The 23,331-nt window shown below is 43.1% G+C and overlaps 2 protein-coding genes across 2 annotated transcripts; both read left to right on the top strand.

The window, feature by feature from the left end:
• The first annotated feature begins 4,259 nt into the window (after positions 1-4,259).
• LOC133902183 (endoglucanase 23-like) lies at positions 4,260-11,232 on the top strand. The gene is made up of 5 exons (XM_062343780.1): positions 4,260-4,745; positions 4,827-5,126; positions 9,734-9,895; positions 10,007-10,282; positions 10,396-11,232. The coding sequence occupies exons 1-5, from the start codon at positions 4,281-4,283 to the stop codon at positions 10,738-10,740; spliced, it is 1,548 nt and encodes a 515-aa protein (XP_062199764.1). The 5' UTR covers positions 4,260-4,280; the 3' UTR covers positions 10,741-11,232.
• Positions 11,233-11,461: 229 nt separating this feature from the next.
• LOC133902182 (cytochrome P450 71A1-like) lies at positions 11,462-13,268 on the top strand. The gene is made up of 2 exons (XM_062343779.1): positions 11,462-12,432; positions 12,525-13,268. Exons 1-2 carry the CDS (start codon positions 11,551-11,553, stop codon positions 13,146-13,148), a joined length of 1,506 nt encoding a protein of 501 aa, XP_062199763.1. The 5' UTR covers positions 11,462-11,550; the 3' UTR covers positions 13,149-13,268.
• Positions 13,269-23,331: the final 10,063 nt, after the last annotated feature.

Raw genomic sequence — 23,331 nt, 5'->3', positions numbered from 1 at the left:
CACCTCCCAAATTTTTATAAGGGTTGCCTCCAGACTGGAATATCTTGGATTTGGGTAAATAACTTTGTTTCGTATTCTCCTTTCTTTGTATTTTTTTTATCGTTATCTATATATAATCTCTAGGGACTAGCTCCCTCCAGTTCCCTTTAAAAAAAACTGTTCATGCCAACTAATTAGATGTCTGACTCTGTATGAACTGTCCCATGTTAGCATTTCACTAGGGCAAGTGTGCAACTCGGTTCAATTGTCGGGATATCGTGTGACAAAGGTTGCATTTGGAGGTTTGCGTGTATGCAAGAGTAGCGAGCACTGAACTTCCATAGCGTGGAATAAATCCTGGTTGCAGATGTCAGTCCCAAATATACAACCTAGCAAAGTAGCAAGTGGCTGTGTTTTGTCCTGCGGATCGCACTAAGATGGTGTTTGGTTCACCTGTCTGTAACGAAATCAGATTACGTTAACGCCGCCGCTCGAACATTGGAAGTTCTAGTGCTATCTGCTATGGCGCTGTCCCGGAGTTGGATCTTGTAGGATAGAGAGCCTTTCTACCCTCCAAAAACTAGCCAATAGGTCAGAAACTCCTCGTTTTTGGATGCACTGCTCTTTCACAACCAATATGAGATTATTCTAACAGATCTCGAGATCAAGCGGGCCTCCGTCGTCGTCCGGAGCCGGATCTCGCGGTCAGGCAAGCCCGCGAGGACGGCCACCCCACGGACCACGCGACGCCATTGTCGTGCTTGCGCGTACAGCGTGATGCATGGAGTTTTTTTTATTTTTTTATTTTTTTATTAAAAAATTAAATAAATAGATTTCTGATGGAAACAATTACAAAACTAGACGTCTAACATCCTTTAAAAGTCTTACCGCCCCTGAGAGGACGGTAAGCAGTCACACAGGCTCTTACCGCCCTTTCAGGGGCGGGTAGAGCTTACAGCCCTCACAGTATGTGAACAGTAATCGGTGATGAACAGTATTTTGAAGTTAAATTTTCATTTCTAACTTCTCTATTCAAAACAATGATGTTCTGTTGCTCCAAAAATTCTAAAACTTTTTGTACGTGTTCCATAATTCATGTGCAACCCATTTTAATTGAATTCACCAAAAAATCTTGTATAGAATTTAAACTAAAATTCTCCAAAAAAAGGCTACTTTTATAATTTCTAGCAATTGTTAGGGCTCAAATAAATTTCTAAAGAACTGGTAAAATTCACTAATATTCTTCTTATGTGATGAGATAATTTCTAAAATTATTTTTAGTAGTAGGTTTATATATGTTTGAATTCAAATTAAGTTAAAAGAAGAATATCACATGAAATTATAAAAATACATATAAATGGTGCATTACAAAGGAATCCACTTTTTTACCATATAATATAGTGCTAAAAATAATTTAGAAATTATCAGATCACATAAGAAGAATATTAGTGAATTGTACCAGATTTTTAAAAATTTATTTGAGCCCTAACAATTGCTAGAAGTTATAAAAGTAGCCTTTTTTTTGGAGAATTTTAGTTTAAATTTTATACAGAATTTTTTGGTGCATTCAATTAAAATGAATTATGGAATACGTACAAAAAATTTTAGAATTTTTAGAGCAACAGAGCCTGTGTGACTGCTTATCGCCCTCTCAGCAGGCAAGAGGCGGTAAGGCCCTTACCGTTCACTGAAAGGGCGGTAGGCGTCTAGTTTTGTAATTGTTTTCATCAGGAATCTATTTATGTAATTTTTTAATTGAAAAAATATAAAAATAAAAAAAAGCTCTGATGCATGGACTGCAGCTTGGGCCGCGGCCGCGCGCTGCTCACGGGCGGAGCGCGGTTCAACGGAAGCGGCGTTTGGGTCGGCCCTACGGTGCGGGGCACTGCGCCGCCCCCGTGCCCCTCGGCGCGCCACTAAACGCTACGGCCGACGTCGTTGGCCCATGGCGCAATCGCAGTTTACAGTCCACGGTGACAGTGGAATATTAGGATTCGCAGTTCCACTCCTTGCGTCTTCCGACACGAGCACATTATCAACACGGGGTCGAATCCCTGGTAAGAAACAGGTTGGGAAGTATGCATCCATTATCTCGATCGTTTAGTTATGTTGGGATTTGTGCGATTTGAAAAAAATAAGGTGGATAAAAGAATTAGATGATCACCTTCTTCTTCACCTTTCCTCTTGATCATCAGGATCTTGAGTTTTGGACTCTCGCACGCAAAGACCTGAAGAACTTGCAATGACCTCCCACGGCCACGGGTGGTGTCTCACAAAACTGAGGCCTTCCTTTTTCTGCTTCCTTGAGAAAGTGCTTCGATGTACCGGGCGCAACCTTTGATCCTGCAAATGTTCCGAGTGTTGCTTCATGAGTAGCTAAGCTGCTTACATTTACCAGCAGACAAAAGCACTGTGGTTGATTTTAGATTTGAAGCAAGACAGTCATGTCAGTGACTACTAATCACACATGTGAAAAATTCGTTAGCCATAGCAACCTCTTCTTTCATCTCAAAGCTAAAATCCATTTTTTCCCCATGAGCCTAAATTTTCATGCTTTGATAGATCAATTTTTATGGGCTGCACCAGTTGAACACATGTGATTTACTAGGTCAACGTGTGCACGGTCCTGCGTTACTGAATGATATAGATCAAAATACTTATCCACGATAATTCTCTTCTGCTTCTTGTTTGTTTTATGCTAGTGGCAATGTTCAGAGGCGGAACCAGGGGGGGCTAGAGGGCTCCAGCCCCCCTCTCGTTGCAGGGCGGATCAAGGGGACTTTAGCTCTCAAAAAAACATTATTTTGTCATGGATGAAGAAGAAAAGAGGAAGTAAGAAGAAAAGAAAGAGAAAAAAGAGGAGGGAGAGAGATGTATGAATCCCTTAACTGGTTTCTCTACATTCGCCACTAGCAACACCCAATGAAGGAGGATTCCTCTCCAATTCGACAACCTTAGCAGGTCCTTTTTTTGGGCAAACGTTGCACATTTACCGTACCCATATGTTCCGTTGTCACGCTGAGTTAACATCTGAATCTTGGATATTCGCCGCATTTTCCGTATCTCCAACGAGAAGCAGGCCGAACTGCCGTTTTCAGTTTCACGCCGATCAGCAAAAACCTCTGCGTTGTCCTCTTGCTAAATTGGAGGCTGGCATGAAGATGGCATTGCTGAGATGGAGTGGAAGCATCAAAGTCCGAGTTGGACCCGATCGATCCTGCAAGATACAGCACCAGGAGATGAAAGTCAGCAAAAACCAACATTTAACGGAAAATTGTTGAGTTCCTTGCACCAATCAATTGGCAGTAAAAGCAACTTTGTTAATGAGTTGCATCAGAACAACTTTTAGGAAAAATTCGTGAATCTTAAAGCAAAATTGTTAGCGTTAGGTGGACTCAAATCTCTATCCGTAATAGTATAGAACATGAATTAAATCAACAATTTTGCTAACTTAATTCTCGAATCATATCTATGTCCAATCATCTACTTGGTATATTCTTTAGATGTACACAAACGTGCATGTTCAGTGGTTTAGGAGCCTAGGATCTTCTCCAACCGGTCAAGTTTCACCAAAAAAAAGTCCGGTTATCCGAAGTTATCAAATCGGTAAAGAAACACAATAACTTAACAGAAAATTCAGTGAAGGGGATCCAATCTCTACTTCCACATTCATGAACATTGCCAACTTCAGAATTTTAACTAGGATGGTCCTACTCCTACATACACCGTGGCCTAGCTCTACCATGCGCTTGCTTAACCGCTGCATGTGACCACACCGAGCCCAGTAGCTGCTGAGGAGTGCTGCTTGCCCGTGTCGGCCATCAAGAACCCTAAAGAAACCTTTGGCCTCACCTCTTCTTACCACCACTCCCGTGACCCTCACCTTGGTCCTTCAACCATTCCCCACCATAAATCCAAGAAGAACCCAGACCCTGAATATATGTATACATCCTGATTCCTGCAGTTACATATATACATTCATTTCATTCCTGCAACCATATATATACATATATATTGATAGCATTCATCACCAGCGGTTTCTACTTAATATACCCAGTGAATGAAGCTATGTTCACAGTACAAATGGTCAGGACCATTTCAGTCGTATCTGTTCAGTATACGTGTAAGTCACCAATACTGAAATTACCAATGCCATGGATAAGTAGCAGTGTATGACACTATGACAGTTTGTCAATATGAGCATGTGCATTGTGACATGTTGATGCCTATAAATGCGCGCCAAAGAGCAAAGACACGCTCTAGACCTCTAGCGAGTTTGTGTGAGTAGCAGCAAGCTCGAAATGGCTCCCTGCTTTGCTTCTTGTTCGTCTCCCATCCGCCACTTGTGCGTGCACATCCTACTAGTGTACGTCCTGGCGCACTGGCTCGCGCCGTCCTGCTCGGCTTCCTTCTTCGCCGCCTCGCGGCACGACTACCGTGACGCGCTGGCCAAGTCCATCCTCTTCTTCGAGGGCCAGCGCTCGGGGCGGCTGCCTCCGGGGCAGCGCGCGTCGTGGCGCGGGGACTCCGGCCTGTCGGACGGCGCGGTGGCCGGGGTCGACCTCGAGGGCGGGTACTACGACGCCGGGGACAACGTCAAGTTCGGGTTCCCCATGGCGTTCACGACCACGATGCTGGCCTGGAGCGTCATCGAGTTCGGCGAGTCCATGCCGCGCGACGAGCACCGCCATGCCGCCGCCGCCGTGCGGTGGGCCACCGACTACCTCCTCAAGACCGTCGCCCATCCCGGCGTCATCTTCATGCAGGCAAGTGCTACGTACATTGCACCTCCACGTTCATTCATGTCACAGCAGAGCAGAGTCGCTGAGAGTGGACAAACAATGCAGGTGGGCGACCCGTGGAAGGATCACAACTGCTGGGAGAGGCCGGAGGACATGGACACGGAGCGCACGGTGTACAACATCAGCGCGGGGCGGCCGGGCTCGGACATCGCGGGGGAGACGGCGGCGGCATTGGCCGCGGCGTCCATGGTGTTCCGCGACGCCGACCCGGCGTACGCCGAGACGCTGCTCGCGAGCGCCAGGAAGGCGTTCGAGTTCGCGGACACGTACAAGGGCGCGTACAGCGACGACCCGGACCTCAGGGCCGGGGGCTGCCCGTTCTACTGCGACTTCGATGGCTACCAGGTCAGATGCTTGTCTCGTTTCCCTGCCTTTGTCAGCAGATGGCGACGTAACCTCTGCTTCATCACTAGAAGACACAGAGCAGCTTACATGGTGTTGCAGTTGCAGTAATGTTACCTTGGAAATTGGTAGTTCATAGTTCACCAAACATTATCCTATCTGTAGACATATCTGATAAAAAAAGAACTGCATAAAAGACCTAGAGAATGGAACAACGTAATTACGTAAATGACTATTAAGTTACATCTACCTGATTGACCAGAAGAAACAAAGCAGCTTACATGGTGATGATCCATTGCTACTTTGGTACCTTGCCTCATAGCTCATGCTAGATACAACTGCACATCTTTAGCATAAGAATGACAGTACAAATGGCCAAAATGAAGTTGCGCCATAAGTGACTGGGTAGAAACGAGATCGACGACTAGAAGAATGTGAATAGACGCATCAATAAATTTCTTGCGAATTTGATAGTTTTCTCCTATTTAGATCATCTAACGCACCTCAAAACTCAAGTAAAAGTAAAAAATCAAGATAAGTTTTAACAAGAGAAAAACGAGGCAACACGATTCTACGGATGATATATGAACCATAGGTTTTATTTAAATTAATTCGTGTGTCTTAGCACTCGAAAGATCATAACTAGCAAAGAAATAAGAAAAGATGAACACCGAGCAACAAAACTCTCCAAATTGATTGTCTAGAGGTAAGAAAATTCAAGACCTCAACACATAAACGCGTGTATGTGAATTTTATGCCTCTGGCAATAAAAAGAATGATCTCACAATGTGTTAAAATTTCAGCCAAAAATAAAAAATAAAAAATAAATCCAGAAAAGAAAAACCTACACACGAACCAAGAGAGAAAAACTAGAAGGATGTAAGGATCGGTGACGTCCTAAGAGGGGGGGTGAATTAGGACACTTAGAACTAAGCTGGCTCAAAAAATAACACAAGGTAAACCTATATCAATTTCTATCTAAATGTGCTCTAGGTTTATCTAGCGTGTCTACTCTACCGATTAAGGAAACTTGCAACCTATCTAGTAAGGTAAATTGCAAGAATGTAAATGCGGAAGTGTAAAGAGGGTAGAGAGAACAAACTCGGCACAACGATTTTTATCCCGTGGTTTCGATGGCATGAAAGCCACCCCTAGTCCACGTTGGAGCTCCACAAAGGATATGCTCCCGGTCGGCACCCGGTCACGGCCTTTTAGCCACCAAGTCACAAAGACAAGGCCTCTACCCGGATGAGCCACCAAACCACCAAGGCAAGGTCTCACCACTAGCCTCTCTTCCGGTTCCTCGCCACCGTGATCACTTCGGAGCTTGAGCCACAAAGGCAAGGGTCTCCGCGTCCCCGCACAAATACCTTGTCGCCTCTCCACACCAAGTCGGAGGGTCAACAAGCTTACCGGCGAGTCACCAAGACTCGAAGGTGCCGGCGTACCACTTGGTACAAGTTAGGATCACTCCTTGATCCACTCTCTATGCAGCTATCAACTAGCTACACTCTCTCTAGGTCTACAAGCACTAATCACTCTCTAATGGTGTGCTTAATCGCCTTGGATTTGATCACTTAAGCACTTTGGTGGCTTGGATGTCTTCTCAAATGTACATGAACTTCTCTGGACTCCAGCACCTTCAAATGACTGAGTGGAGGAGTATTTATAGCCTCAAACCCGCCAACTAGCCGTTGCCCCAACGGCTCAGAAAATTGTGAGCACCGGATAATCCTGTGATGATAGTAGTACAAGCACCGGATTATCCTGTGAGTACATCAGAGAAACTAGCCGTTGGAACCCACTCAAACTCAACTGTGAGCACCGGATTATCCTGTGATGAGTTAGTTAACACCGGACAAAAGCACCGGATTATCCTATGCCCATAAGTTCATTTTGGAGCTCTCTGCAAAAATTAGTCCGGTGAGTTCATTTTGTGAGCACCGGATTATCCTGTGATGAGTTAGTTAACACCGGACAAAAGCACCGGATTATCCTATGCCCATAAGTTCATTTTGGAGCTCTCTGCAAAAATTAGTCCGGTGAGTTCATTTTGTGAGCACCGGATTATCCTGTGAGGCACTGGACTTATGTTGATTTGAGCACCGGAGTTATGTTGATTTGAGCACCGGATATTCCTCTGAAGCACCGGAGTTATGTTGATTTTGATCACCGGATTATCCTGTGAGGCAAATTTCAGCACAACTGTATTTTGGGCATAACTTTTCGCTCCGAACTCCGATTTTGATGATCTTGGGCTCTATTGAAAGCTTGTGAATAGATCTACAAGATTATACAAAAATCCATCCCATTTGATCACATCAAAATTCATTGTGAGCACCGGATAATCCGGTGAGGCAAATTTCAGCACAACTGCGTTTTGTATTTTGGGCATAACTTTTCGCTCCGAACTTCGATTTTGATGATCTTGGGCTCTATTGAAAGCTTGTGAATAGATCTACAAGATTATACAAAAATCCATCCCATTTGATCACATCAAAATTCATTGTGAGCACCGGATAATCCGGTGAGGCAAATTTCAGCACAACTGCGTTTTGTATTTTGGGCATAACTTTTCGCTCCGAACTTCGATTTTGATGATCTTGGGCTCTATTGAAAGCTTGTGAAGAACTCTACAAGATTATACAGAAATCCAACCCATTTGATCACATCAAAATTCATGGAACAAGTCCAATTCATTCCTTTCTTTATTCCGGCTTCGGTGACTTCTCTTTTGTTGCATTCATGAGACCTACTAAAGCATATACTTGACAAACATGTTAGTCTTATTGACTATATTGTCATTAATCACCAAAATCACATACATGCCCTTATGTAATTTAGGCAATCAACCTAAGGGCATGTTTCCTACAAAGGAGCAGAATTCAAGCACATGAAATAAAATAAAAAAAATTTACTCAAAGAGGTTAACCCTATTTTAGACGGATTATAAATATTTTTCTCTCAAAACTCTCACTTATTACATAGGCTAAGCACACATCATACTTTTCACTAAAACACTAACACAATACTCTCATATAGGTGGCATAAGGGACTCAAATGATTAGTTCATCCTCTCTCATAGTCCCACCCCTCTGTTTATAGGTCTAGTAAACTTGACTTCTAAGTTTCTCAAGGTATGACTCACATTTGCTTGCTTTGTCCTCAAGCAAGTCTTCCAATGTTGACGTGTGTCATTCGTCTTGCAATCTTGACCACCTGCAAGTCTCTCCCGCTCTCAGTCCCTCGGACCGTCTTGTTACTTGCACTGGCATCTCTTTTCACTTGACTTTGTCAACATACCATCTTCATCATTCACCTCATGCTTTACTTGACCTCCATATATACAGTTAGGATCACCCTTTACTCTGTCCGGTCTCCTTTATCGTCCAGTACCAAACACTCCGCTTGGCCACGATCACCGGCCATCGACCGCCATGTTGCATCCAGCACCTACACATCATTAGATAAGCAAACATATATCTCCAGAACCATATAATATCATCACATGTTAGTCCAAATCAAAATCAAGTTAAAAAAGATCAGACGTAACAAAAATGTGAACACCGGATGGTCCAACGTTCACACCAGTGCAACACCAGACCATCCGGTAAGTATAATTCTACTGGAGCCTAATTTGCATTCCTCTCTGAAAAAATTAGTCCGATGATCACTTCCGGTGCTCACACTGCCAACACCGGACCATCCGGTGAGCAAAACTTGTCCTGGTACACACATTTTAGCCCTCCTGAAAAATTAGTCTGGTGTGCACCCATTACCAACATCGGATCATCCGACGCTCTCTCTAAATTTAGCGCTAAAAATTCTTCTCTAGAAGAATTAGTCCGGTGCTCACTCTCACACACAACGGACCTTCCGGTGAATGAATTTTTCTCTGCATTTGCGTTGAAAATACTCCGGTGCACACAATTGCCACACACCAAACTATCCGGTGAGGTCAAACACCCTCACATCGGTCTATCCAATGAATGTAAACTTTCTGCACCGAGACAACGATATAATCTCTAATTATTTACTACTTTGGTTAGATAAGATCAATCATTGCATACATAACTATACATTTATAATTAGATGGATATTCAACTAAAGCCGCATATTATCAATCACTCATTATAAACGATAAACCAAGTCACATCTCAATTTAATTTCTCAAACTGCTATTTTCAACGCAACAACAAACTCTGAAGTTTCTATTCCTGAACTTTCAGGACTCCAACGTCTAGCAATTTTAGGTTGATCACCTTCTAGACACTCACTGCACACTGCTCATGTATAATGTGTTGGCCCAAAGGGTAGTATAAGCGACTGGAATTCTAGTGCTAACAGAGCAGAGCAACAAACATTTGAGTTTCTAAACTTCCAGAATTCTGATTTAGCAATTCAGAATGACCCCTAAACATTCAGTGCTCAACAGTGAGTGTAATAACTGTGGGCGAAAAAGCAACTATTTCATCGTCCAATAGGCTCGTATAAATTGAAGAGAATTAAAGGCTGCTTCCACAGATTCCACTATTAGAACATTGAGAACAACAGAAGTTCAGAACTGATCAAGCTGGCGTCAGAAAGCACATAATGAAAATGCTTGACAGGATGAGCTGCTGTGGGGGGCGGCATGGCTAAGCAGAGCCTCCAAGGATGACACATTCCTCCAGTACATTCAGACCAATGGCAAGACCCTTGGTGCAGAAGACAACACCAACGAGTTCGGGTGGGACAATAAGCATGCTGGCTTCAATGTCCTTGTTTCCAAGGTTCAGGACTACTACCATTGATTTCCTTCAATTTCTGAATGCATTTTTTGCTGATAAATTAACAGAGCACAAATGATTGATACAAGAAAGTGAGGACTAATTGCTTTGCAGGAGTTCATAGAAGGAGAGGTGCTATCTTTTCAGTCCTATAAGGAGTTGGCAGACAGCTTCATCTGCACACTCATTCCAGATTCCTCTTCACCACACATCACGTACACACCTGGGGGCATGATCTACAAGCCTGGAGGCAGCAACATGCAGCATGTCACCTCCATCTCCTTCCTGCTCCTGACTTACGCTAAGTACCTCACCAAGTCCTCTCACACTGTCAACTGTGGAGACATTTCAGTTGGCCCTGTAACTCTTCAGCTGCAGGCCAAAAAGCAGGTACTAACATCTCTGACATTTTTCACCATGTATACTTGTGTCACTGACATCCAATTCAGGAACATTGGCAGATTGCCCTCTGAACAATTTTAACTTGTGATACGTACCTGCAGATTGATTATCTACTAGGAGATAATCCGATGAAAATGTCATACATGATTGGATACGGTAACCGGTATCCTCGGCAGATCCATCACCGAGCATCGTCATTGCCCTCGATCAAGGACCATCCTCAACGCATTGCGTGCAAAGAAGGCACACCTTACTACAATTCATCTAGCTCGAACCCTAACCCATTGATCGGCGCAGTCGTTGGCGGGCCAGGGGAGGATGATGCTTATGAGGATGACAGGGCAGATTTCAGGAAATCTGAACCCACCACCTATATCAATGCTCCATTAGTAGGAGTTCTTGCATACTTTATTGTCAACCCTAACCCAGGACATGTCAAACATTGAGCATCATATGTCAGTACCTTGGCTTGTAGATAGAAAAGAGTGGCAGCAGTTATAAATAGGTGCAACTGGAAGTCTGAAACAAGTAGGATTGTGTTTAGATGGAACGACATATTTATATGAGTGAAGTTTATGCAATAGTGAGAGTTTCGTCTTCCATGCTCTTTTTCCTTTTGTTCTTGAACTTCCACTGTATTTATGTGAATGTGTGCAAATGGCATTTTCACTGCACTACTATAGTCATCGGTGAAATGCTTGTGCATTGTGTTTGACATGTAAGGTACTCATATCTGACCAGTCGAATGGAAGGATGTTTTGACTGTCATAGTGTTCTGAAATTGCACAGGATAAATGCTGATCATTTTCAGATGAGGAGGTCGCCAACTGCTGAAAGGCCGCCATAATATTCAGCCATTGTTCAGCTCAAGGATGCCGCTGTTCTTCCCTCCTGGAACTGAAGCAAAATAAGCGCTCGCCATCGCCTATTTACCATAACGTGATAACAAGCGAGGACTTCGTCAGGCTTCAGACCAATCATGCAATACGAGCCTGAGATTTCAATGTCGAAAATTCGCCATAGGCCGGCCCACCAGACGACTTCCCTGATCGAATGGATGAAGTCACATCTAAGCCGATAGGAAACAACAAAAATTGCCGTGGTTGCTCCTCAGCCGTGAAATGATCAGGCCCGGATAATATTTCAACAACTTCAGCGCGCAGTTACCAAGAAATTTTTTTAATCGCAGTGGTCGCAAAATGCTGAGCAAAACCCAATCTTTTCTCCATCAGTAGTAGTCAGCAGAGCAGGAGAAGATGTCTCCTTACGTGTTCGCCGCCGCTGCCGTGCTTATCGTCTTCCTCTATGTCGTCAAGAACCGTCGGAGCGGCAAGCTCCCGCCGTCGCCTCCATCGCTGCCGCTGATCGGCCACCTCCATCTCATCGGCCGCCTCCCGCACCGCTCCTTGCACGAGCTGCACCTTCGCTACGGCGGCGACGGCGGCCTCCTCCTCTTGCAGCTCGGGCGCAGGCGGACCCTGGTCGTGTCCACGGCTGCGGCGGCCGCCGACCTGTTCAAGAACCACGACCTCGCCTTCGCCTCCCGCCCGCGTAGTGCGGCGGGCGACAAGCTGACGTACGGCTGTAGCAACGTGACGTTCGCGCCGTACGGCGAGCACTGGCGCCGGGGAAAGAAGATCGCCGTGGTCCACCTCCTCTCCCCGCGCCGCGTGGAGTCGTTCGCGCCCGTGCGGGCCGCCGAGGTGGCCGCGCTCGTCGCCCGGATCCGCCGCGCCGCGGAGGCACGGGAGGCCGTGGAGCTGAGGGAGCTCCTGCACGGCTACGCCAACGCGGTGGTTACCCGCGCGGCGACCGGCGCCGCCGGGGCTACGGCTGAGAGGTTGAAGCAGCTGTTAGGGAACTCTACGGCGCTGGTGGCTGGCTTGCAAGCGGAGGACGTGCTGCCGGACGCGGCGGCGAGGGTGGTGAGATGGGCGACGGGCCTCGATAAGAAGCTTGACGAAATGGCCGAGGCGTGGGACAAGTTCCTGTCAGAGATAGTGGCCGCGCACAGGGAGAAGGGGCGCGACGGTGCATGGGAGGAGGAGGAGGACTTCTTGGACGTCTTGCTGCGGTTGAGGGAAGAAGCAGCCGACTGGCTCGAGCTCACCGACGATCGCATCAAAAGCATCGTCGAGGTGATCCATTGCACAAATCTTCTTTTGATTTCTCAAGAAATGTCTACCAATCCCGCCCTCCTCTGACCCGTTCTCGGTTCTTGCGTCTGCAGGACATGATAGCCGCCGCAACTGAGACGTCGACCGTCACGCTGGAATGGACCATGGCAGCGCTCGTCGCCAACCCGCGGGTGATGGCCAAACTGCAAGACGAGATCGCGCGAGTCGCCAACGCCTATCAGCCGACCATCGCGGAGTCGGACCTGAACAGAATGGAGTACCTCAGGGCGGTGCTGAAAGAGGTGCTCCGGCTCCACACGCCGGCACCGCTCCTCGTCCCGCACGAATCAACCACGCCCGCGGTCGTGCAGGGCCACGAGATCCCGGCCAAGACCGCGTTGTTCATCAACGCATGGGCGATCGCGCGGGACCCCGCCGCGTGGGACGCGCCGGAGGAGTTCCGGCCTGAGCGCTTCGTGTCCGGCAGCCCGGCGGTGGACTTCAGGGGGGCCGACTACCAGCTCATCCCGTTCGGCGCCGGCCGGAGGATCTGCCCCGGGATCAACTTCGCGCTGCCTGTCTTGGAGCTCGCGCTCGCCAGCCTCCTGCGCCACTTCGACTGGGAGCTCCCCGCCGGCATGCGCTCCGCGGACCTTGACATGGGCGAGGCGCCGGGCCTGACGACGCCGCGGCGTGTTCCCCTTGTCCTAGTCCCCAAGTGCAAAACCCTCGCATAGACGGGACTGCATTAGTAGATAAAATCATCGTGCCTCCATCGGAGCTATGGTTTTTGTATGAACAAGGAGGCGTGGATCAAGCTTCAGAACACGTCGCGTGCAGACTTGCAGACTGAAAAATCGTCGTCTCTTGTTGACCCCAGCGCTCGAGCGAATTGCCGGGCCTGTTTTGCCTGGACCGGGCTGGACAGGCCGGTCTTCGACTCTAGTCCCGAGGGTAGGAAGATAGCACGCCTAAGAGTTTTATTTTTTATTTTTTATCATTAATATTTAAATAAATAAATTCTTATGACAATATTTATACAAATAAGCATCTACCGCACTCTGAAAGCGCTGCAACCCTTATAAAGTGCGGTAAGAATATCATAGTGGTAGTGTCACCTCTTACAACCCTGTCAAATTGAGGGTACTGCACTTTGAAAAAGGCTGCAACCCTTACAAAGTGCGGTAAGAATGTCATAATGTTAGTGCCACCCCTTACAACCCTGTCAGAGGGCGGGTAGGGTCCACCCTCAAGTGTAGCGTTCCTTACCACCTATAAGAGGGTGGGTAGGCCTCACCCCCGCCCGCCGGCCGTACCGCCCATTACCATTCACTGAAAGAGCGGGTAACCCCCTTGCCGTCCTCTCAAGGGGTGGTTAGCCCCCCGCATCCGGCTCCTCCCATTGCTCTCATGCTGTAAAAAGGCTGAAAATCAGTCAAAATAGCTATTTAAATCTAAAAAAAAAGAAAGAGATGGGGGAGAAGAGGAGAGTGAGGTAGCGCAACGAAGCCCTACTGTTTTTATATGTGGATTTTGAACCTCGGTTTTTAGTAATTTTTCTAGACTTATGTTTTTATTAGTAATTAAAGTACCACTAGTTCTAGGATTTAGGGACATAACAATAGTTATATTATATAAGACCTGGGGTTTGAAAAGGTAATCAGGAAATGATGTTTTCTGTCTTTTGTAGTATATTGTAAAGATCAATTTCAATATGGTAGGATAGTCATTAGATGTATAGTAGTATTTAGAGTACGGTAGTTTTGAATATCTAGATTTTACAGAATAATGATGTAGGTAATAATTATAGATAATTAGAAACTTTATTAAATAAATAGATGGTTAATTAGTTTAAATTGGTTAGTTTGCTTATGAGTAATATTGATTGTAGTAAACTAAACGTATTGTTAGGTGATCATCGGTGCTGGTAATTTTATTAGAGTTTCGATAATCAGAAGTATAATTTTTCGGTATTAACATTGGATATGTTTTTGGATGTTTCTAGGGATGTCCGATAGATTATATTTTCAGATATATTATGATGAAAGTCAGATTAATTATGATACTAGTAGTGTAGATCTCTCTCGATTTCAGCATGTCATCAAGGGATTTAGTAGAGCCAATGAGAGGATCATAGTGGGCGTGTGCAAGTGGCTGATGTGCTATTTTCAATTGAATCCCCAGCAACATGAGTTTAAGCTGAGAGCTGTGCTAAGCCGTATTACTCATGGGTACTTCGGGGAGCTCGTCCTGATTAATGCGACATCTACTTAGATGCAATACGTAGATATATCATGTGAACATGGTCTCCCTCTTGTGCTGCTAGTTGAGACATACCAGGAGGATCCAACAGAGATGTTAGTTCAAGGTTGTGAAGTCGAGCAAAAGGCAGTATGATGTCAAGTGTTATGTGCTTGATTGTCCGTGACGGGTGCACTATTTAAGGAAAATAGAGTTCTCTCACCGAAACCTGTCATCTGCTTTTGTTATCAATATTATGTACGAAGAGATTGTGAACAACCTAAAGTATAAGCCACGATCAATAATCCGTGCTATTGAGGAAAGATTTCAGTACATAATAAACTACGCCAAGACATGAACGGTGAAACAGAAGGCTATTGTGATGAGGTTTGAGACATACGAAAATTCGTATGACAACTTACCACGTCAACTAGCTACAATATGTGCGAAAAAACTCTGAAAGTTACTTTGACATCAATCATTACCCCTCTACTGATGTGAAGTATAGAGGAAAGCGAGTATTTCAACATACTTTATTTGTATTTGTGGCAACTATCAAGGCATTTAGGCACCGTCGACCCATCATTTACTTGGACGCGACGTTCCTCACTCGAAAGTATAAAAGAAAGATATTGTCTGTAATTAGGGTAGACGAGAATAGCCAAGTCATTATACTGGGGTTTGCCTTCATGGAGAGCGAGAAACAGAGAGACCTGTTATTGGTTTCTTAAACGGGTCAAGCATGCTATTGTTTTGGACCGATCTGATGTATGTTTGATTCATGATAGACATGCAGAGCTGTTGCAGGCTTTGCTGGATATGCAATACGGCAGTGTTCGACGGTGTGTAAGAGCATAGTGGTCCGACTTGAAGAGTTGGTGGTGCATGAGGCATATAGGTGCAAACTTTTGCAGAATTCAAAAACAAGGACTTGAGAATCTTTCAAGAAACTGTGCAGTCAAAACTACCAGAGAAAGTTCAACGTATTATGGGCAAAACTAGATGAACTAGCCACGAAGTAGACAGCTAAGCTAGCAAACACAAGAGATGACCCGGTTGCTCTTGGACCCATCTCAACAGATACTCCCTAGATAGTCAAGAGGTCAGTGTCAGCTATTAGAAACTTTTTGTAGTGGATACAAATTGAGCCAAGAGAGAAATGAGCATTGATGTACGATACTGGAGGGGTAAGGTGTGGAATAATGACAACTAATCTTGCTGAGATCTACAACTGGAAGAAGTGATTCTCGGAAGAAAGTGATTTTGTGGTTGAAAGTGATTTTCTAGTGATCATATAGGGTATATTCTATGAATAAAGTGATTCTCCAGGAGAAATGAATCAGAGAAAACTGATTTTTTTAGCTCTCAGCATCTAGTAATGTCACGTCCCAAATTTCGTAATCGCGTGATTAAGCTTAATCATGCATCAGTAGCGTCATAATTAAATATGTGGTAAATTATTTTGGCATACTAGAAAACTTCGTTCTGAGTTATTTGAATAAGAGAAAGAAATTCAGGAGAGAAAAGAATAGAATCACAGTTAAAATAGACTCTTTATTTAGCATTGGGTCCCACATATGGGCCAACCACCCCAACCACCCATTGTGCAGCACCACCTGCCCCTCCCTCAGCTCACTCTCTCCCTCACCGTGCTCCCCATTGGACACACAACAGCAGAGAGCTCCCCTCTCCCTCTCTCTCAAGCACTCTCTGCTTCTCCCTCAAAATCCCACCTCAAGAGAAGGAATTAAGGTGTGCATGTGGTGTCTACGCGATCACTAGCTCGTAAGCTATCCATCCCTCCAATTTATTTTCATTTTCCCGAAGGATTCGAACCGATTTTGATGCCTTTTGGTGTTCATGGTTGAAGCACAAGAAGCATCGGTGTTCTTTCTCTTCCTGAACTTTCTTCCTTCAACCGACAAATATCTTGGGTGAGTCCCCTAGGTATCCATGGCAAAAATACGTGTTTTGGTTGGATATATTTTCAATTGGAGTTAGGGTTGTAAAATTCATGAGTTCTTGAGGTTTTGGACTAAATTAAAGGATTTGGGGAGATTTGAGTTAGAAATCGTGTTACTAGGTTGATAAGTGGATTCTAGACTCTCTAAACTATCTCAAACATATATCACCTTGAATTGGAGAAGCTCACGAATCAAATTGGTCATTTTTCCCCACGAAGAACAGCTATTCTGGAAAGTCCGAAGACTCCAGAAATTTTTTCGGAGACTTCGAAAAAATTCACGGATACTCCAAAAAATGCGGAATCTCCATAAAAATTTGTGAAGGCTCCGTATTTACTGTTCATCAGGCGATGTGAGGCTTGCAAAATTAATAATAAATTCTCTGTAGCTCCAAAAATTATGAAACTAGTTTTGTTGGTTTCACAATAACCTTCTCTACATATTAAAAATATCCCCAACCATTAAATAATTAATTAACATTTTGGTATGAATTAATTATGTTAAGGATTCATTAATTCATCGTTAATTCTTTACAAGTCCAAAATTGATGAATCTAATTTTGCTAGTTTTCTTATGACTTGTTGTAACTGGAAAAAATGTTCATACATTATAAAGCATATTGTTCATGACTTTTCTTCATATGCATATGGTGGTATACATTGTTGCACTTCATTCATTCTCATAATTTCATGCATTCTTGTTTAGTGAACGAAGAATCGGTACGTGACCCGGCCATAGTTGAAGGCGACGTCAACCTTCCTGAGTTTTGTGAGTGTTGTGCGGGGCGTATCAGGTGATCACCTGAATAACAAGACAAGCATCTAAGCATATTACACCATTTGAATGAATTGTGGAGTCTAAATTGATAAATTATGGTTTCTGTATGTTTGCATGTTTAATGAGTCGATGTCGGGTCGATGTCGGTAGAACCTATGTTGTTGCATGATCTCTACCTTGACCTATTGATGAATCAATATCCTTTTAACCTTGGTTTTATATAATGTTGTTATATAAAAGTGATACGAGATGCTTAGCAATGCATAGGTCACCAGTAGAAGTTGAGTGGTGGACAGTTCTATCGCTCGCGAGCTATAGGGTTACTTATTGTTCATACTGCAAATATTGATGATGGTTGGATGAGTGGTGAGGATGAGACGAGATGCAGGCGGTGTTAGGGGTATCATTTGCCTTGGAGGAGGTTCCCAGGGCACTAACCGTTGGCTTAAGCACTTATCGTACTCACCACATGCTGATCTAATAGTAAGCCGAATACCTCTGTAGCTGTGATCATTTGGGCCTGAACATCGACGGTGTGAGCGAGCAGGCTTGTAGAGGTATCTAGTTTGCTTCGAGAGTGGTTCTGGATACCTCCGTGCCGAGCGATGCTTGTATCAAATGGTTGGGGCTTATTGAGAAATATTGTCACGAGTACCCCCTTGTGTGCACTTTAGCATGTGGTACAAGCCGAATGGTCCTCATGTCGTGTGGGTAAAGGAGTATCACCTGTAGGGTGTAAAAATATTTTAAAATATCGCGCTCTTAGTCATGAGCATATTTTCTGTCCATGCACGCCATCATAGAGTTTCGTTGTGGGTTAATGATGATATTGGTGATGGTTAGAAATTGTTGATGTTGGCTCCGACATATTACTTTTGTTCCTTTTATACTCTTGTACCAGTTGTTGGATTTTAGTTTATATTGATTAAGTATAGATGCTCACACATATGTCTAGGTTGCTTAAGTATATTAAATGTACTTAATCTTGCGGTTGTTTCTTTGCTAATAGCTCAATTCATGATCCTTGGAGTCGGTTTATTTATATGTACCTATATGGATTAAGTCTCACGAGTACCTTCGTACTCAGCTGCTCTACAAGTTTTACAGGTGAGAAAGAGGTGGTGTTTGGCTACTTCACGCCTGTTGAGGGTAGTGGCGGGCTCGAGTAGTGCATCCTACTCAGTTGGCGTGCTTTGTGATTGAGTCTAAGGGCATATGGCTCCATCCTCCTTTTGTTGTATAGCTTTTAGTGTACCGCTGCTTAATTTTCTTTTGTTGGATAGGAGTTGAGCAGGTTTTAGTCTCCTCCTAGTTCTTTTTTGTTATAAATTGTAATAACTTGTTGCATGCTTAAAAACTGTAATATAATGTTAGTTATTCGCTCTTTTTTAAGTTTTATTGTGTTGTATATGTTGGAAATGCATGTGTTTCGATCTTGAACACAAAACACGTACCGGTACTATCAGGATGATATTCTGGTTAATCATCAAGGTTGTGATTATGAATAATAATCCTCCTGATGATTAGTTAGAATATTATCTGGACGGTTCCTCACAAGTAAATTTCAATGAATCACTTTCACGAAATCACTCTGGAAGCTGAAAACTATAAACTATTGTTTGTTAGATTTCTCACTAATTTCACTCTAGAAACTAGTTTAAGAGTTTTACCAAACCTTCCCTAAACATCCGATGGTTCTATGCTAAAACAACACTATCCCCATGTGCTCTATTTTGGGAAATAGTATTATCCTAGGTTCCTTTTCCCTACATACATCGAGATTCATACGAAGGATAAAGTTTTTACTTTTATATTTTCTAAATTAAAAATTTTCAAATACATACGACAAGTGTCTAAATTTGTAACTTTTTAAAATGGTGCATACATTTTATAATTTTTTGATTTAAAAAATAAAAAATAAAAGAATCAAGGATAATGTGACTATTAGAAGATAGAATTGTGTTTCGAATCTTCAAATTTTGTGGAAGCTTGTAGAACTAAGAATGGCGACTACAGCGGGGTGAATAGATGTCTTATAAATATCTTATGAAATAGATGGTCTACTCCTTGGTCACCCAACGTTCCTCAAAAACACACAAATAAAAGCATAAACTTTAGAGAGATAAAATGAGAAAGAAAGTTCCAAAACAACATGACTCTACTGGTGAAATATGAAACATATGCTCTATTCAAGACCATTTCATGTGTCTTTAAGAACAAAAGGTTGAACGAAGAACAAAGTAAAAAGGCTGTCACCGAAAGAAGCAACTCTCCAAGTTGATGGTCCTGAGACGATGAGATTCAAGACCCTCTCAAATACATGAGTATATGAATGTTTATGCCTCTAACAACAAGAAGAACAACATCTTAATGTTGAAAAATCGTAGCTCCAAAGCAAAAACAAAATTTAACAAGAAAATCATAACCGAAAAAAGAAAATTTGCAAATTTGCAAGTGAACCAATAGAGAGAGACTAGAATGAGAAGAATTCAAGCATATGCAAAACCATAACCTTCATTATTTAAAGAGGTCAATCCTTTTTTAAACGGATTATAAGGATTTTTCTCTCAGAAACTTTCACTTATTACATAGTCTAAGCACTCATCTTCTTGTTCTCTAAAACCCTAGCACTAGCATCTCAAATGGGTGGCATAATGGGCTCAAGTGGTAGGTTTCAAATCCTCCATAACCTTACCCCTCTATTTTATAGCCATAGAAAACTTAACCCCTAAGTTTCCTAGCTTTTTTCTAAAATACTTATTTCTTGTAGTACACTTCTACCTTAACACTCCATTGATCAGATGGCCGCAGTGCCTTCACGACTTAGCTTTGCCTCAACACAAACTTCGTGATGGTGTCACGTACTCCTCGAGTCCTCTCATGATTTTGAGGCCAAACCGTGAAGCCCTAGCACACTTTTCAAAGCGTGACTAGTCGCCACTTGCTTCCACCTGAAGCGAGCACTCTGATGATGATGTGTGTCCTCCGTCTTACGGTCTTGATCGATATCAAGTCTCTCCCACTCTCAATCCCTTAGACTGCCTTATCACTTGCACCAGCATCCCCTTCGTTTGACTTTGTTAACACGCTGTCTCCATCCTCCGTTTCATGCTTTGCTTGACCTCCACGTGTACAACTAGGATCACACTTGACTCCGCTCAGCCTCATTGATCGTCCAGCACCGAGCCTCCAGCTTGGCTCTGATCATTTGACTGTTAAGTTGCATCCATCAACTGCACACTATGAGACAAACAAAGATGTTTCTCCAACTCCAAATCAAGTTAGTTCAAAACCAAAATCACAAATCCTCAATTGAAAATACATTGTACTAAAATGTGAACATCGGATGATTATCTTGCATAATGAGAAGCAATGCAAATGCAAGAAAAGTAAGAGTAAGTACAAAAGAAACTCCTCCACACATAATGTCATAGGGATGACACACATCAAACTCTCCCCTCAAATAGACAAATCTAGTAGCATCTAGAGGCTTGGTGAAAATATCGGCTAACTGGTGTTGTGTATCAAAGTATGTCAAGTTTATGTCTCCCTTCTCAATTTGGTATCTCAGAAAGTGAAATCTCATATTTATGTGTTTAGTTTTGGAGTGTTGAACTAGTTTGTTGGCTAAGTTGATAGCACTGGTGTTATCACACAAAAGAGGCACACTCCTAAAATCTAACCTAAAATCCCTTAAGGTAATAATCATCCACAAAATCTGTGAGCAACAGTTAGTAGTAGCTATATATTCAGCTTCAGTAGTAGACTGTTCAGCACTAGACTATTTACGAGAAGACCAACACACAAGAGAAGTACCCAAAAAATAACAAGTACCAGAGATACTCTTCCTGTTAATTCTTAAACCAACAAAATATGCATCAGAAAAACTTCAAAGAGAAAGCGAAGAGGTACCAGAAAACCAAAGTCCATACTCGAGAGTGTGCTTTAGGTATCTCAGAATGCATTTCACCGCTTGGCGATGAGATGTCCTAGGTGAAGCTTGGAAGCGCGCGAAGAGGCAGACGACGAAGTGGATATTCAGTCTTATCGCCGCCAGGTATGGGAGGGAGCTAATCATACTTCTGAACTCCCATTGGTCCACCGCTTCACCATCTTCATCCGAATCAACCACAACCGAGGTAGCCATCGGTGTCGCCAAGTACTTCACGTCGCTCATATCGAACTTCTTCAATAGCTCCTTGGTGTATTTCGTTTGGTGGACGAATGTACCCTGCTTGCATCGCTTGATTTGAAGTCCAATAAACAAGTTGAGCTCGCACATCATCGACATCTCAAACTCTTTTCTCATAGTTTATGCAAACTTGACCACAAGTGCATGAGAAGAGCTAACAAAAATGATATCATCTACGTAAATCTGAATAAGTAGAAATTTTTTGCCATACCTAAAAGTGAATAAAATTTTATCAACTGACCCCATGACATACCCATGCTCTAGCAAGAATAACCTAAATCTATCATACCAAGCTATAGGTACCTGCTCGAGCCATACAAAGCTTTCTGAAGCTTGTAAACTCTATAATGATATTTAGGGTGCTCAAAGCCTAAGGATTGCTTGACATAGACTTCTTCCTCTATGAAATCATTTAGAAAAGCACTCTTGACATCCATTTGATATAGCTTGAAAAATTGGGATACCGCAAAAGCTAGTAGGATCCTAATAGCTTCTGTCCTAGCTACTGGTGTAAAGGTTTCTTCAAAGTTTATCCCCTATATTTGAGTAAAACTCTGAGCTACAAATCTAGTTTTGTTCCTTTTTACAAACTCATCCTCCCCCTATTTATTTTTTAAAACTCATTTTATGCCTATGGTGTGAAAATGAGGGGTGACTCTACAAGGACTCAAACTTAGATTCTCTCAAATTTTTCAAGCTATTCCTGCATAGCATTGACCTAATTTGAATCAGATAAAGTATGTCTAACATCATGGGGTTCAAAGTAAGCAACGAATCCAGAATTAATAAAATGAGCATGTTGAGTGGATTTAGACCTAGTTACCCTCTCATCGAGATCGTCGATCATCATGTGTGGAGGATATCACCGCTGAATTTGTTAAGGAGCCTCATGCATTGAGAGAACCTCCCCTCATACACGGCTGGTGCAGGCCCAAGAGCAACTGAAATAGAAGTAGAGGCTGTAGAACCCTCTGCTGGAGTAAAAAAAGCAAGAGCCAGCTCTGTAGCAAGTATGATTGAGGAATGTAGTGGATCAGCCTCATCATCACCAAGAGCTGGAAAGTCGCCATTTACAAAGATACTCTCGCTCATCTCCTGATTAGCTGCACATTTAAAGTCAGAACTAGCACAGATGGTTGGCTCATCAAAAATTGCATCACATGATTCTATGATGGTGTTAATGTTAAGATTGTAAACCCTATAAGTATAAGTATGAAAAAAATACCCTAAGAAAATGTCATCAGAAGAGCGTGACTCGAACTTATCAAGATTGCCACGCTTTAGGATGAAACAATAGCAACCAAAAACCCTCAAATGTGAAACTTTCGATTTACAAAACGTTGTAGGATTGAGAAGACGACTAGACGGAGGTGAACATGCGCCCGACAAATATCTTGTGAAATAGATGACCTACTCCTTGTTTACCCAACGTTATTCAAAAATGCACAAACATAAGTATAAACTTTAGAGAGACAAAATGAGAAAGAAAGTTCTAAGACAACATACCTCCACAGATGAAATATGAATCATATGCTTATTCAAGACCATTCCATGTGTCTTTAAGCACAAAAGGTTAAAACTTGAATGAAGAAAAAGCAAAAATACAGTTACCAAAAAAAGAAACTATCCAAGTTGATGGTCTAGAGATAAGAAGATTCAAGACCCTCTCAAATACATAAGTATATGAACGTTTATGCCTCTAATAACAAGAAGAATAACTTTCTAAGGTTGAAAAATCACAGCTTA

This window comes from Phragmites australis, chromosome 20 (genome assembly GCF_958298935.1).
Source record: "Phragmites australis chromosome 20, lpPhrAust1.1, whole genome shotgun sequence".
Lineage (NCBI taxonomy): Eukaryota > Viridiplantae > Streptophyta > Magnoliopsida > Poales > Poaceae > Phragmites > Phragmites australis.
The sequence above is the reverse complement of the archived record's forward strand: the minus strand, read 5'-3'. Positions and strand labels throughout refer to the sequence as shown.

Coding starts and splice junctions, on each gene's coding strand:
- LOC133902183 (XM_062343780.1), top strand. CDS start 4,281: ATGGCTCCCTGCTTTGCTTCTTGTTCGTCTCCCATCCGCCACTTGTGC. Junction 4,746..4,826: donor CCGGCGTCATCTTCATGCAG/GCAAGTGCTACG, acceptor CAAACAATGCAG/GTGGGCGACCCGTGGAAGGA. Junction 10,283..10,395: donor AGCTGCAGGCCAAAAAGCAG/GTACTAACATCT, acceptor ACGTACCTGCAG/ATTGATTATCTACTAGGAGA.
- LOC133902182 (XM_062343779.1), top strand. CDS start 11,551: ATGTCTCCTTACGTGTTCGCCGCCGCTGCCGTGCTTATCGTCTTCCTC. Junction 12,433..12,524: donor GCATCAAAAGCATCGTCGAG/GTGATCCATTGC, acceptor TTGCGTCTGCAG/GACATGATAGCCGCCGCAAC.